Source organism: Acinonyx jubatus, chromosome D4, assembly GCF_027475565.1.
Source record: "Acinonyx jubatus isolate Ajub_Pintada_27869175 chromosome D4, VMU_Ajub_asm_v1.0, whole genome shotgun sequence".
In the NCBI taxonomy this organism is placed as follows: domain Eukaryota; kingdom Metazoa; phylum Chordata; class Mammalia; order Carnivora; family Felidae; genus Acinonyx; species Acinonyx jubatus.
In genome coordinates, this window is record NC_069391.1 from 10,391,755 (window position 1) to 10,405,971 (window position 14,217).

Genomic DNA, 14,217 nt, shown 5'->3' on the forward strand with positions numbered 1-14,217 from the left:
TGTACATTCATTTTAAGTTGCCCTTTTAATTTCTGTATTTTTTATCTTAGATCTGAAACCTTTTTTCTCTTCTAATACAAGTACTTACCTTTAAAGCACTGCTTTAGTTGTATGATTTAAATAATTTTAAGTTTAGGGGCGCCTGGCTGGCTCAGTTGGTTAAACGTCCGACTTCAGCTCAGGTCATGATCCCGTGGTTTGTGAGTTCAAGCCCCGCGTCAGGCTCTGTGCTAACAGCTCAGAGCCTGGAGCCTGCTTCAGACTCTGTGTCTTCCTCTCTCTCTGCCCTACCCCCCTATTCGTGCTCAGCCTCTCTCTCTCTCTCAAAAATAAACATTAAAAAAATAAAAAATACGGTTATTAAATAATTTTAAGTTCATTGAGACTTGTTTATGACTCCGCATATGAATTATTTTGATGAAGGTTCTATCTGTGCTTGAAAAGAATGGGTATTCTGTTATTAGATGGAGTTATATATAAATGTCAGTTTATTCAATTTGTTATTGAACTATTTGAAGCAGTGTTAAGTCCTCTGTATTCTCACTGATTTTCTGTCTGCTTGTTCTGTCCCTAACAGGGGAATATCTAAACCTCTAATTATCATTGTGAATTGGTTGGTTTCTCATTTTGCTTTTGTTTTTTGCTTGTGCATTTTGAAGCTGTTTTTATTTTTATTTGTTTTATGTTTATTTATTTTGGGAGAGAGAGTACAAGTGCGGGAGGGTCAGAGAGAGAGGGAGAGAGTATCCCAAGCAGGCTCTGCGCTGACAGTGCAGAGCCCAACGTGGAGCTCAAGCTTGCGAACAATGAGATCGTGACCTGAGCCAAAACCATGAGTTGGACGCTTAACTGACTGAGCCACCCAGGCGCCCCTGAAGTTGAGTTCATACATAAGTAGGGTTGTTATATCTTCTTGTTGAAATTACCCCTTCACTTATGCAATGTCTGTTGTTATGTGTGGCAGTATTCCTTGATTTGTAGTCTATTTGGTTTATATTAATATGACCATACCTGTTTTCTCCTGGTTTGTGTTTGCATGACCAATCTTTTTTCATCCTTTAACCTATGGCTCTCTTTATATTTATTTGAAGTGGATTTCTTTTCAAAAGCATTAGTTAGGTCTTGCTTTTTTTTCTAGTTTGACAATCTCTACCTTTCCTTTGACATTTTTTAGTTTTGAATTATGTTTATATTAAATGTAATTTTTAGGGGCACTGGGGTGGCTCAGTCAGTTAAGCATTCAACTTCAGCTCAGGTCATGATCTCACGGTTTGTGAGTTCGAGCCCCACATCGGGCTCTGTGCTGACAGCTTGGAGCCTGGAGCCTGCTTCAGATTCTGTGTCTCCCTCTCTGTCTGCCCCTCCCCCACTTGCACTCTGTCTCTCTCTCAAAAATAAATAAACATTAAATAAATAAATAAATGTAATTTTTAACATAGCTTGACTTAAATAAATGCTGTTATTTAGGGGCGCCTATGTGGCTCAGTCAGTTGAACATCTGACTTTGGCTTAGGTCATGATCTCATGGTTCGTGAGTTCGAGCCCTTCATTGGCCTCTGTAGTGACAGTTCGGAGCCTGGAGCCTGCTTCAGATTCTGTGTCCCCTCTCTCTCTGTCCCTCCCCTACTCATGCTCTGTCTCACTCACTCTCTCAAGAATAAACATTAAAAAAAAAAAATTTAAATATGTTATTATTTGTTATCTATTTGTCCTAACTGTTGTTTGTACCTTTTTTCTTTCTCTGCTGCCTTTATCTTCATTTGAATTAATTGAGGTTTGGTTTGGTTTTTGTCTTAGAATTTTTTGTTAACATCACTAATGATTTATCTCTGTTGTTTTACTTTTTTGTGTGTGTGTTTATTTATTTCTTATTTTATTTTATTTCTTTCTGTACTCGATTTTCCATCTGATATCATTTTTCTTACTATAGAATTTCTTTATCATTTCTTTTTTTTTTAATGTTTGTTTATTTATTTTTGAGAGAGAGTGTAAGCACAAGCAGGGGAAGGGCAGAGAGAGGGAAAGGGAGACACAGAATCTGAAACAGACTCCAGGCTCTGAGCTATCAGCACTGATCCTGATGATTCATGGCTTGAACCCATGAACCATGAGATCATGACATGAGCCAAAGTTGGACACTCAACTGACTGAGTTACTCAGGCGCCCCTTTTATCACTTCTTATAGTGCAGTTCTGGTGGTGATTATTTCTTTCATTATTTATTTCTCTGAAACAGTCCTTATGTTACTCTTGATTTTTTTTTAACCATGGGTTATGTAGGAATATGTTGTTTTGTATCTAAATATTCAAGTTATCATTATCTTACTGATTTCTCTGTTAATTCCTTTGTGGTCAGGTAATATACCTAATATGGTTTGAGTCCTTTTAAGTTACTGAGACTTGCTTTATCATCCAGATTGTCATCTATTATGGTAAATGTTCTATGGGCACTTGAAATAAACATACATGCTGCTACTGTCATATTGTCAGATGAAGAGTTTTGTAAATATCTGTTATAATGTAGTTCACAGTTTTTGTATTGTTACTGATTTTCTGAATGCCGTTCTATTAATTACTGTGATTTGTAATTCGTCTTTTCTTTTTTCTCTGAGTAATTTTAAGATTTTCTCTTCATATTGATTTCCTATAATTTGGTAATTGTGTACCTTGATAGGGTTTTCATTCTTTCTTTTTTTCTTGGGGTTCCTTGAGCATCTTGGATCTATGGAATAGTTTTGGAATATTTTGGAATACTTGATTTATTCAAATATTTTTCTCTCTTCCTCCATTGTCTCTAGAACTTAGTTACATATATATTAGATAACCTGTTATAACCTTGAGATCGCTTCATTTGCTCCTCATTAAAAAAAAGTCTCTTTCTGTTTCAGTTCCTATTGCTGTGTCTTCAAGTTCACTGATGTTTTCTTCCACAGCATCTAATATGCTGTTAATCCTTTCCATTTAGTTTTTTGTTTCAGGAATTACATTTTTCTCATTCCTAGAAGTTCTGTTTGATTCTTTTAATATTTTCCATTTCTCTTCTCATTTTGTTTTCTTTGTGCCCTTAAATGTATGTGTAAGAGCTAAAGTCCTTGCCTGCTGATACTATATTCTCTATCATTTACAGCTTTGTTTTTATGATTTTTCCTCCTGGTTAGGGGTTTTGTATTACTAATTTTTTGTATGTTTAGTAATTTTTCTTAGAGTGTGTGCATTGTGAGTTTTATGATGTTAAATTCTAGACTTTGTTGTCTTTCTTTAAAGAATGTTGGACTTTATTTTAGCAGGAGTTAAATCACTTGCACATTTCTTTGACTTGTTTTGTTTTGTTGTTTTTTTGAGAGGTCACAAGTGAATGAAGGGCAGGGAGAAAGGGAGAAGGAGAGAGAGAGAGAGAGAGAATCCCATGAGGGGCAGAGAGAGAGGGAGAGAAACAGAGAGAAGCAGGGCTCACCTGAAGTGGGACTCATGTTCACCCAAAGCAGGGCTCTTGTTCACCCCATGTGGTACTACTTGTGGTCACCTGAAGTGGGGCTGTAGCTCACCTGAAGCAGGGCATAAGCTCACCCAAAGTGGGACATGAACTCACCCTATATGGGATTCTAACAAACCATGAGATCATGACCTGAGCTGAACTCAGATCCTTAACCAACTGAGCCACCCAAGCACCCCTCTTTGACCTTTTCATGGCTTGTTTTCAAGCTTTTTAAGGTAGCTTTTAGAGTAATGTTAGCTTATCAATATACGACAAGGGATGATGTTTCTGGGATGTCTTTCATATGTCCTCTGTTTCCACAGATAAATCTTCTCTACTCTAGGAGGTGTTTGGTCAGAACTCAAACATCTCTCAGCCCTGTGTGAGCTGAGAGAATTGTTCACCTTACAATAGTCCACCAGTAGTTCTTGTTTTTTGTTTTTTTCTTCTTTTAGGGGTTTAGAACATTTCTTTTTTTGTCTCTCCTCATAATATTTAGTGCGGTAATACAAAAATTTGGTCTTTATAATTGTAATGAGTAAAGCCTACAAGCTGAAGGAGATAAAAGTGATATTTGAGTATATGAACTGTCATGTGGGATGCATAGAAAAGTAGTGACTTATTTCTCCAGGGAATTTTAAATGAGCGGCAAAATTATAATATATAGAAATTACCAAGTAAAGAAGAATTTCCAAGTGAGAACAACCTGATATTTAAAATTTTCTTTCTTTTGCTTCCATGCAATTACAAAAAGTTGGTTTTTTCTCTTTTTCTTTGACTAGTCCTTTTTTTTTTTCCTGCTATTATTTCTTCTCCCTTTCTAGGGACTCTTTTTTTTCTTTCATCACTCTCTTTGCTAGTATTCTTAGACATCTCATCCATTTTCTTGGTTTAATATTTATCTCCATGCAGATTATATGCGTGTTTACATATACTGCTCACACCTGTCTTCCGAGATGCAGACTTGAATTTTCAAATTCCTGTTGAGGGGTAGTTCAATTTGTATTACCCTATTACTTCAAATAAATATACCAAAAACCTGAAGCTTTATACTCTCTTCCAAATTATTTCCTCTCTTCTCTTTTTCTCTCAGTGGATCCCGGCTCTTGTCTTATGTCACCTGTTCCTAAAGCCTTACAGTCAGACATCTTTGACACCTCCGTCATATAATTAATTTCCAAGCCTCATTAATTTGCCTTTTTCAGTGCTTCTCGTGTCTTTCCTCTCATTCTGAGTTCTGCTGTAACATCTATTTATTCATTCATTTAACAATTACTTGTTAAAGTCCTGTATGTGCAGGGACTTTTCCCATAACAAGTAGGAATTATATGATTTCTCCAAGATAACAGAATGCTCAGAAATGATAGGACCCAATAAGTACTTGTGAAATGACTCACTAAATGAATATATTAGGTTGAACTATATGAAACTGTCATTTTTTAAGGTCACAGTGGCCAAATGTCAGCAATTTCAAATGTCCAACAGGTACACTACTATTAAGAATCATACTAATATGTAGGAAAGAAATACATACTAAGTTATTTCTTAATACTTAGAAATACTTGTTAATGTTGTATATAACTTCTTTCATTAAACTATAAAACTTGACTTTTCTCTTCTTTGCCTACCAGGAAACGCGAAATTATCCAGAATCATACCCACAACTGCCGAGGGATGAAACAGTGGAAAACCCTCATCTCCAGAAGCACATTCTGGAATTAGCGTCCATTCTGGATGTTCGAAACGTGTTCCTCGAGAGTACCATAGATGACTATTAAAACAAAAACCCTCTTGTTGAAACAATTTTTCATTTGCCACAGATTTTACATGGTGCAGTTTTATAATGTGATGACAGACACATAGTGGTATTACTTAGTTTTAATTTTTTTAATTTAAGGCCACCATTTTAAAAACAAACAAAAAATTGCTCAAACTTTTAGGGTAACCGTTTTAAAATACAGTCTTTCAAGTCTTTTAAAAAAGTCAATTAATCTTGGAATTTTTACTTTTCAGTTTTGAGGTACAGCTGCTTACCTCCAACATTTAACCCTACACACACACAGTCACTGTTCTCACCCTCAGAAGAGTAAATCATTTATTTTTATATAATGAGGAAAATCCAGCTCTTGTACTTGGACCTTAAATGTGTGGATTTAGGAAATATCTCATTGTTCACAAAGATGAAACTAGCCAGCATGGACTATTAAAAATCAAGAACAGAGTCTTTCCATAATATTTCTTTTCATTCCAACTTAGTAGGGTAGTCAAATGTATGATTCTTTGAAGAATAATCGAGGTAATTTTTGAAATCATTTAATTCATTAAATACTGTCACAATTTCGGAAACTGTATAGGATCGATTTGCATCTTAAATTTTTAATTGGAGTCTTAAGATGATAAATATCACTTGGAATGTGTGATCCCTGTGTTATCATGAGCTATGCTGGCATATTTTGTTTTCTTTGTAATCTGAATACTGGAAATGACGAAAAGTATTTCAGTCAGAAAATCAGATTGTTGGTTTCATAATACGATTTTTCCATGAGGAATTCTATTTAAACTCTTAATTCACGATATCAGGTTTAAAGATTATCCAGATTGAAGGCTGTGGCATATAGTACAGAGTTTATAATCTTTTTGCCTAGTTCACATTTATGAAACTTCAAAGTCAGAGATGTCAGTAATTTTAGTTGGGGGCAACTGAATTGTTTAGCTTAAAATGGAAGTAACTTTTGCATTGACAATTTGGAAATAAGATTTTTAAGAACTCCTTATATTTAATATTTTATATTCATGCACAAGTTTTTTTTATTATTTTAAATAGGACTCCGTATATAATACAAAGATTTTTTGTTCTTTCTTCTCTGTCATCCCCTTCATAATTTCATACGCATTAGCTATGATGTTTTGGATTTTTTCCCCCTTCTGTTGACAGCATTCAAGTTCCGAAATCTATGAATCAAAAGCCCTTCTACCTAATTTTCTCTTCAGGCTCACATGCTACCTCTGGCAGTTCCAGGGGATATAAGGTGATTGCTTTTGGTGCCTCTTTCCTGTGTCCTTAGGGAAATTTTACTGTAATATTTTTAGCTTGGTTTTCATTTCAGCCATAGGAAATTATTTGGGTCTAACTTATTCATATACCTGTTCCAGTTTGATGATTTTTTTCATCTGAAATCTTGAAATCGTTGTTCTTAGGTTTGGGGGACTTTGTGATATTTCATTAATTTTTCTCATTGTTTTTGTTTGTTCTTTTAAACATTATTTCAGAAAGCTTTAGAAAACTTATCCTGGAGGGAGATTTCCTTTGCCCATTGGGTTGTTTTTCTTTATCAGATAAAGACTGTTTTTCCCATTTTTCCGTACCTTAATAAACTTAATAGCTTTCCTTCCGTAACAGTGTTCACCTGGATTACAGCAATAGACTGACCTCTTGTTTCAATTCCCCTGAAGTTCTGTGCCAGTAACATACCTAACACCACGTACTTTTCTGACTTCTGATGCTTAAAATAGTATTTATCCTCCTGAGCTTTATTCTTACCTGTTTTTAGCAGAAAGAACACTGATCTGAGAACTAGGAGACCTGAGTTCTTGTCCTGGCTTTCTTGGTAACTAGCTTTATGCCCTTTGACAAGTGTCTTCATGTTTCTGTTTTATAGTATTCTCATCTATAAAGCAAAGACATTGACCCAAGGTCCTATTCAGTTCTCTGGTTCTGTAATTAAAATTTGGATTCCAAATAATTCATTTCCCTACCCCTGACACCTGGAAAACTAGTTTCCGTGATTTTAGCATAAACATTTTCTTTTCTAAGTCATATTTAACTTGTCTTTATTCATGAAAGTATTTGGGTCTCAGTTAATGTAAAAACTAATCTCTTGAAGAAATTAGAGCTTTTGCAATTAGAACATGTTTGTCCAAGAACAAGGGGTCTTAGAAATCACAAGTTTAGATGATGACATTGTTTCTTGAGCTGATAGTAATTTCCTATTGGTAGTTAAAAATCTAAAGTGAGCCAAAGTGATCTTGAATCTTCAAAAGAGGAAAACTGTGCCAGAAAATTCTAAACCGTTGTTTCATTCATGCCTTCAAAAGAACATGGTACTGAACAACAGCTAGACTCCAGATTTTGGTCTAGGCATTGGGAAAGCAAACAAATTAGGTTTAAAATTCCTTGTCTTCATGAAGTTTACATTTTAGGAGGAGAAGCCAGGTAATAAACATAATAAGTAAGTAAATTTATATTAGACAGTTATAAGTAGTATGAGGAAAATTTGAGCATGGTAAGGGAAACGATTCAATTGTTTCTGGACGAACAGTGTCTGAGTGATCAGGGTAGGCCTTATTGAGATTACATTTGTGCAAACACTTCATGTTGGTTTTTTTTTTACACTTTTTATTGTGAAAACTTTAGGCAAACTTAGAATTTAGCAAATTGTTTTATACCCATCACCCAGCTTCTACATTTTAAGACATTACTTTAATCAAGGAAAAAGAAATATAAAAGGACAATCACCTATAGACGATGGCAAATAATCTCTTTTTCAATGCATACTGCTCCCCTTTATAAATATAAAAATATTAAGCCCTTTATTTAATTTTAGAATTCATAGAAATTTAAACATTGGAACTAAGAACAAAGCAAAGCAATGGGAAAAAGCACTTCTTTGTTTTCAAATTGCACAAACTCCCCCTGGAGATTCTGATAGTCTCTCACCTCCCTTAAGAATCACTGCAAACGAAACAAAGCGTAAGATTGTGAGAAGTCACTTACATACAAAACAATGTTAAGCACAATGGAATTATTTTCTCTTTCATTAATTATGTATTTCTGAAGTTGGTAAAGCAGCTAATTTATCTCTTTCTCAGAAGAGAAATCTGAGACCCCAAAAAACTATAGGTTTATTCATAGTGGCAGAGCTAGAGCTGAAACTCAAATCTCCTAACCTCAGCCCAGTCTTACTAGTAGCTCAGGTTGATTTCTATAATGAACAAGAAAAGAATAATTAGAGATTTATATTTTGGCACAAAAGGTTATGGTATTTTAAAATTATATCAAATATTGAAACCAGGAAATCAGTCATCCCTAGCAAATTTTTATTAATTATAAGAAATCCCCAAGCCAAACAATTTAGTCTTGATTCTAGCCAGGATATATTTTTTGTATGTGTGTGTGTGTGTTTTCCTCCTAGGAAGTGGTGCTCTCAAAACCTCTCAAAGCACATAGAATTTATTGTACCCTTTATATTTTTACCAAGTTGAAATGTTTTGAGATTATAGAAGCAAAGTGCAATCTAGTCGTGGCTGAAATTTTCCTGATACAGGATCTGGGTTTTCTTTTTTTCCTTACTTGTGGCTACTGCCCCTTATTTTCTTCTTGTAATAGAATTCTCTGAAACAGATTAGGTGGTAATTGTACTGAGTTTCATTGAGGAAAAAGCATCCAATCTGATTCATATAGCAATTGTGGGGTTTTCTTTAGCTTTCTTCTCCAACTTGAATCTCTGACCAGTATGACTTCGTAACTTTGTCTCTTAGAAGGGATTTGGACTCGGTTGAAAAATCTTGTAGTAATCCACGGGGACTTGTAATCAGCCTGATATATACAGAACATTCTGGACTGGAAATAGAGTAAGGTGCCAAGGTGTGTAGGCTTGGCTAGTGCCAGTGATTCAGAACCACCTCCCTACCCTAAGTGAGTAAAAAGATTTGATACGAATATGAATGGTATGAATCTCCTGGTGATATTTTGGGTGTGTATGTTGCTGTGTGTGTTTGGAGAGTATAAAGGGTATTTACATTGAGGGCTCTTTTGTTGACCTTATTTATTTGAAAATCCTATTTTATTTGTAATCGCATGTGTATATTTTTGTGATGCTAAATGCAATCTCTGTGTATACTTTTTTGTATATATGTACATATTTGTAAATATATTGGTATGCAGTGATACAGTATGTGTATATTATATACCCATACCCATTGTGGGCTGAATTTATTTAAGTTCTGTGAGGACATCATAGTGGCATTGTTCATGCTGCTGTAATTAGGTTGTGGCTGTATCTCATTCATGAGCCTCTATTTTGAGGGGCTTGTGTTTGGGTAAAATTGGCTAATTTGGAGTCGGAATTAGGATATGAAAACCTTAAAAGAAAGCAGGATATTCTTAGCTTTAAATCATCTGCCAATTTCCATTTAAACTGATGACAAATTAGTGATATAAACCTGAAAAACCTTAGTGTGTGAAATGGAGACACCAGCAGGTTCTTAAGCTATATTAGTCCTTTATTTTCTTGACCCATAGTTGAGTATTATTACTGAGTAGTATTTATATTAAGAATTAAGGGGCTGTGGAAAAATGACTTTGATCACATTTCAAGATAGATAGGAAACTGTCCTTTAAATTGAGAGATTTGTTTTATAGTTGCCATGCCCATACCTGATGCTAAATTTTAATTTTGGAACAGTTTTTTCACCAATGTGTCTCATTTTATATCTGTCTCTGTGAGGCAGAGAAAGGGGCATTATTAGCAAGGGGAAGGCTTTACCTCGGTGGGGTGGGATTTAATAAGGAACAGGAGAGTATTAATCTGTATATTTGCAGCAGCTGTGATTAATTTAGTCCTGTCTTGGCATTTCCTACTCTAGATTTTTCTTATCGGAGTTGCATATCAGAGATGAGTAGGCTCATCTGAGGAAATGGCTTTCAGTGAATAAAATGCCTCCAGTCGTATTTCTTTGTCTCTATGAGACCACTTGTGTTCTGCAAATTGATGATATATTCACACATGAAATAGGAGTCTTAATATTAGATGCATGGCGTGCTATAAAATCTGGGCCTCCAAACCGCTACCAAGGATGATGGGGGTGGGGGGGGGCGGGGGGATATCCTCTTAGACGATAGTAAATATGTGCAGTGCCAACATGTGAACCTATGGAATATCATAGAGCATTGATTCTCAGTTACTCCTGTCTTCACTTGGCATGTATATTTGCATGGAAGAGTGTGGGAGATGTTTAATACACACTTGAATACATTCACCGCAAAAATTAAGTAGAGGTTATTTTTGCATGATAAAATATAACTGCAAAACAACTGTTTGCTCCATTATTTTTCAGAGACTGAATCTGATATAATATTAAATTTTCTTAAATAGAGAAGTTAGTTTTACCACCCAACAAATGTCACATTTGCCTCTTCACTATATTTTGTAATAAAAATCCCAACTATTCATAACACTTCTCAATTACAGTATTAAATTTAAAATAAAGTTATAATTGCCTTTTTCTTGAGTAAATTTTAAAATTTGGTAATGTGCTATTTCTGAAAAATCAGTGAAAAATGTCCATAGTGTCTAACATTCTGTTGTTTTAGTAACCAAATCATTTATTGCAGTTGGAGTAGCAGAGCAGATGTTATGCTATTTAAAATTCACAGAACTGACTCAGGCGCAGTATGGACGTTAATTTGAGGAAAGGAGCAGCAACAAAAAGTGCAGTAGATGAGACTGACATTGTGACTATGACCTCTGTCTTTAACAGTCGTAAAGCCAGTTGCTTGGCAGTTAAATAAGGTAAGAATGCTTAGGAAGCCAAGCCCTTTCCCCCATTCTGTGCTCTTAGACATTGATATGCTATTCCTATTCATGCTGAACCTCCCAGTGTTTCCTGGATAACGTGACCACTTTGCCTTTAAAAAAAAAGGCAATTCATCTTCCTCAAACTAAAATTTCAAAACACTCTATTACACTGTGTTCCAGCTTCACTGAGTTTTTGAGCAGACTAATTAAGCATGCCTTGTGTTTAGGGAAAAATAATTGATGTGTGAATGGAATCAATCACCTATCGAAGGGAAGGGTGTCAGGATAACGTAGGGGGACATACCCTTAAATTGAGTAAAGATACATGCATTAAATTAAACTAATTTGTTGGTGCCATAGAAATATAAGTCTGTAAATATGAAATGTTTTCTTAAGCTAAAATTGGTATTTTTCACTTATTAGGTTGGTGTAGCTTTTGAGAATTCCATTTCTGTATAACATTGTTATTAATCACTGAAACCCCATTTCTTAATTTTAAAATATTTTTGTTAATTTCTTTTGTGTTTTCTTTAAAAGTTATTACTTCTCAAACTACTGTCAGCAGTGTGATTTTTTAAAAACATTTTTCAAACAGTTAGATTCAGAGTTTTTTAATAGTTTGAAGTATATCTTATTAATTCTGCACTCCAGATTCACTTAAGCCTAAAATTGATCGTAAAACATACTACATATTAGGAATATTTTCCTAGACAATCATCTTTTTGGGCATAGTATTGTTTATTGAGATACTGGTAATTTCAGGGTTCAGACTTTTACTTTTCTGATAGGCTTATGGAATGAAAGTTAATAGAGTGGAGTGATTTATCACTTTCAGAATGAGATCAGGAATTATAGCTAGCCTTCCTACAGGTCTGCAGTAAACAGTATTTAAATTTTTTTTATCACTAGCATTCTTTTCTGAAGCTGTTGTGAATGTACACTTGTCTGTGATGAAAATTAAGGTTTGTGAACATTAAAATTTGTTTTCTCAAACATCAAATCAGTATGATCGACTACTATAAAATGTGAAATGATATTATGATAATCCCAAAGTAAATACTTCCAAACCATAGAAAAATAACCACTGCATTTAAAAATTTTTTATTCCTGCCCTCCTTTGCATGTCATGACTTCCTCCTAAATTATGTGTTGTGATGTATTAAAGATCTGCAGAAAAAAAATTACTTAGAATGTTTAGGGCAATAAGAATTTTTATTATTTCCTGAAGAATGAGAGTGTGTGTTTTTTTGTTTTTTTTTTTTTAGCTCTTAGTATCTTATTAAAAATAAATTTAACAGTTCAGTAAAATATTTGAGGACTTTGTAGCTTTTTCTAGTTCTCTGGATACATTCCTTTTGCCACATAGACCATATGGCTAGTTCTCCAATGATTTTTTTGTTTGTTTTTAATAAACCTTGCTGTTTAACAATCAGAGAGTCTTATATTTTGGACACTTCTCCCAGTTGAGGTAGACAGGACTTAGGCAGATACAATGCCCTAACATTTTCACAGTAGAGCTTACAAATCAAGGAAATTATCCAAATAGGTTATCTTCATGTGTAGCACCAGTACAAATAGTGGTTTTATTAATTATTGAATCAGATGAAGCAGTTATAAATCATTTCTTACTTTAAAGATTATTGTCATTTCAGTCCACATTGTTATTTTCTCTGATCAGTTTCCATTGTCAAGTTGAATATATCCTTTTTCTTTATTCAAATCATCACTAAAAGTTAAGCTAATCAAATAGGAGTTAAAATAAGTTGTGTTTGAACTTTTTCCCTGAAAATAATGGTGAACCTACTATCTAGCTTATGGATATCAGGCATAAATGCCCTTGTTTCAATCATAGCAGAAATTACATTTGGAGAATACAATTACTTGATTTTGTGGTAGTGTGAAATACTTTTTAAAAATTGTGCTTGTCTGTAACTGAAATGTTATAGAATTGTAACACTATAGGGATTATAGAGTTATATCTATTAGCTCTCCTCAAGAGATTGAAGCACAATAATTTTCATGTAACAGTTCTTATCCAAGTGCTGCTAATCCGTGTGCAAATAACGAAGCTATTCGGTTGCCTATCTAGCTATTGATAAATCACTGTAATCCTTGAGACATAGTCTTGTTGCTCATTTGTATTAAATTTTTAGTATTGTGGGTTAATATTTTAGATCAAAATTCATCAACTCAGCTCTGTGAGACAGCAAACCATTTGGATTCATTAGTTTTATATGTTACCAGTAGAATAAATTTTGAAGGGGCTGTTTACTACCAATGACTAAGGGGGAAAATTATATCGTCAATTATCATTTGACTTGAGCATTTGTGGTATTGTGAAAGTCTTATTTGTTGTGTTTCTGAATTGCTTAAGCCATACATACATACTCCTAAAGATGTTTTCCTGTTGTGTTTTCAGTAGCCTTTTACTGCTGTGTCTGTTATGATTAGTACTTCATAGATTTTAGAAACTGAGAAGTTACTGAAACATGTTATTTCCTTGAGTTCATCACTTTTGACTCTTGTATGATATGTGATTTGTCATAAAGGATAGCAAGCCTTTCACTAACTACTTCACTAAATGAATTTCAGAGTAAACACTGTGATTCTGCAGAGTGGATTCAGTAGGCCCTTGTCTTTCCAATGTTTTCTTCTGTTACAGTGCCTGCCACCTTAAGGGCACTTAAACGCTAGAGGATGGAAAGTTAAACATTGTTGTTTTGATGTTTATTGAAAAATAAGATTACAGAATATTTGATTTTTGTTGTCAGTGTATTGAAAACATTTTTGCATTGATAAATGTTCTTTAGGAATGTGACTACATTCATCAGGTGTGAACTCTTGTAAATGAATTTTGTATCTTGAATCCACGTGTATATTAAGTGTATCATCAATATAAAAATAAACATTATTTGCTTAAAATTTTTGGTCCTTCTTCAGGATTGTTAACAACATACGTGCTCAACTATTAGGGTTTGCTTCTTTCAGGTAACACCTCAGACACTTCAGACTGTCTTGAAGTCCGTAGGTTCAATGTTTAATCTTCTAGTTCATAAACTTTTCTTTGGAGTCCTAGTCTTGGTTTGTTCCACCGCCCTGCTTGCGGTGGTCAAAACTGAGACACGCGGAGGGAAGATTGTTTGGGAGGTGGAGGGTGGAAGCTGCT

At 34.4% G+C, this 14,217-nt stretch overlaps 1 protein-coding gene across 5 annotated transcripts in view; it reads left to right on the forward strand.

The window, feature by feature from the left end:
* SCAI (suppressor of cancer cell invasion) overlaps nucleotides 1–13,973 on the forward strand; it is a 148,876-nt gene extending 134,903 nt beyond the window's left edge. For 4 of the 5 annotated variants that reach the window (XM_053204622.1, XM_027035099.2, XM_053204623.1 and 1 more), the window contains one exon: nucleotides 5,106–13,973. In XM_053204622.1, the coding sequence (XP_053060597.1) occupies nucleotides 5,106–5,252 (147 nt within the window). In that variant the 3' untranslated portion in view covers nucleotides 5,253–13,973. The remainder of the gene's footprint in view (nucleotides 1–5,105) is intronic. The other variant, XR_008290940.1, reaches the window with a different exon arrangement.
* The last annotated feature ends 244 nt before the right edge of the window (nucleotides 13,974–14,217 follow it).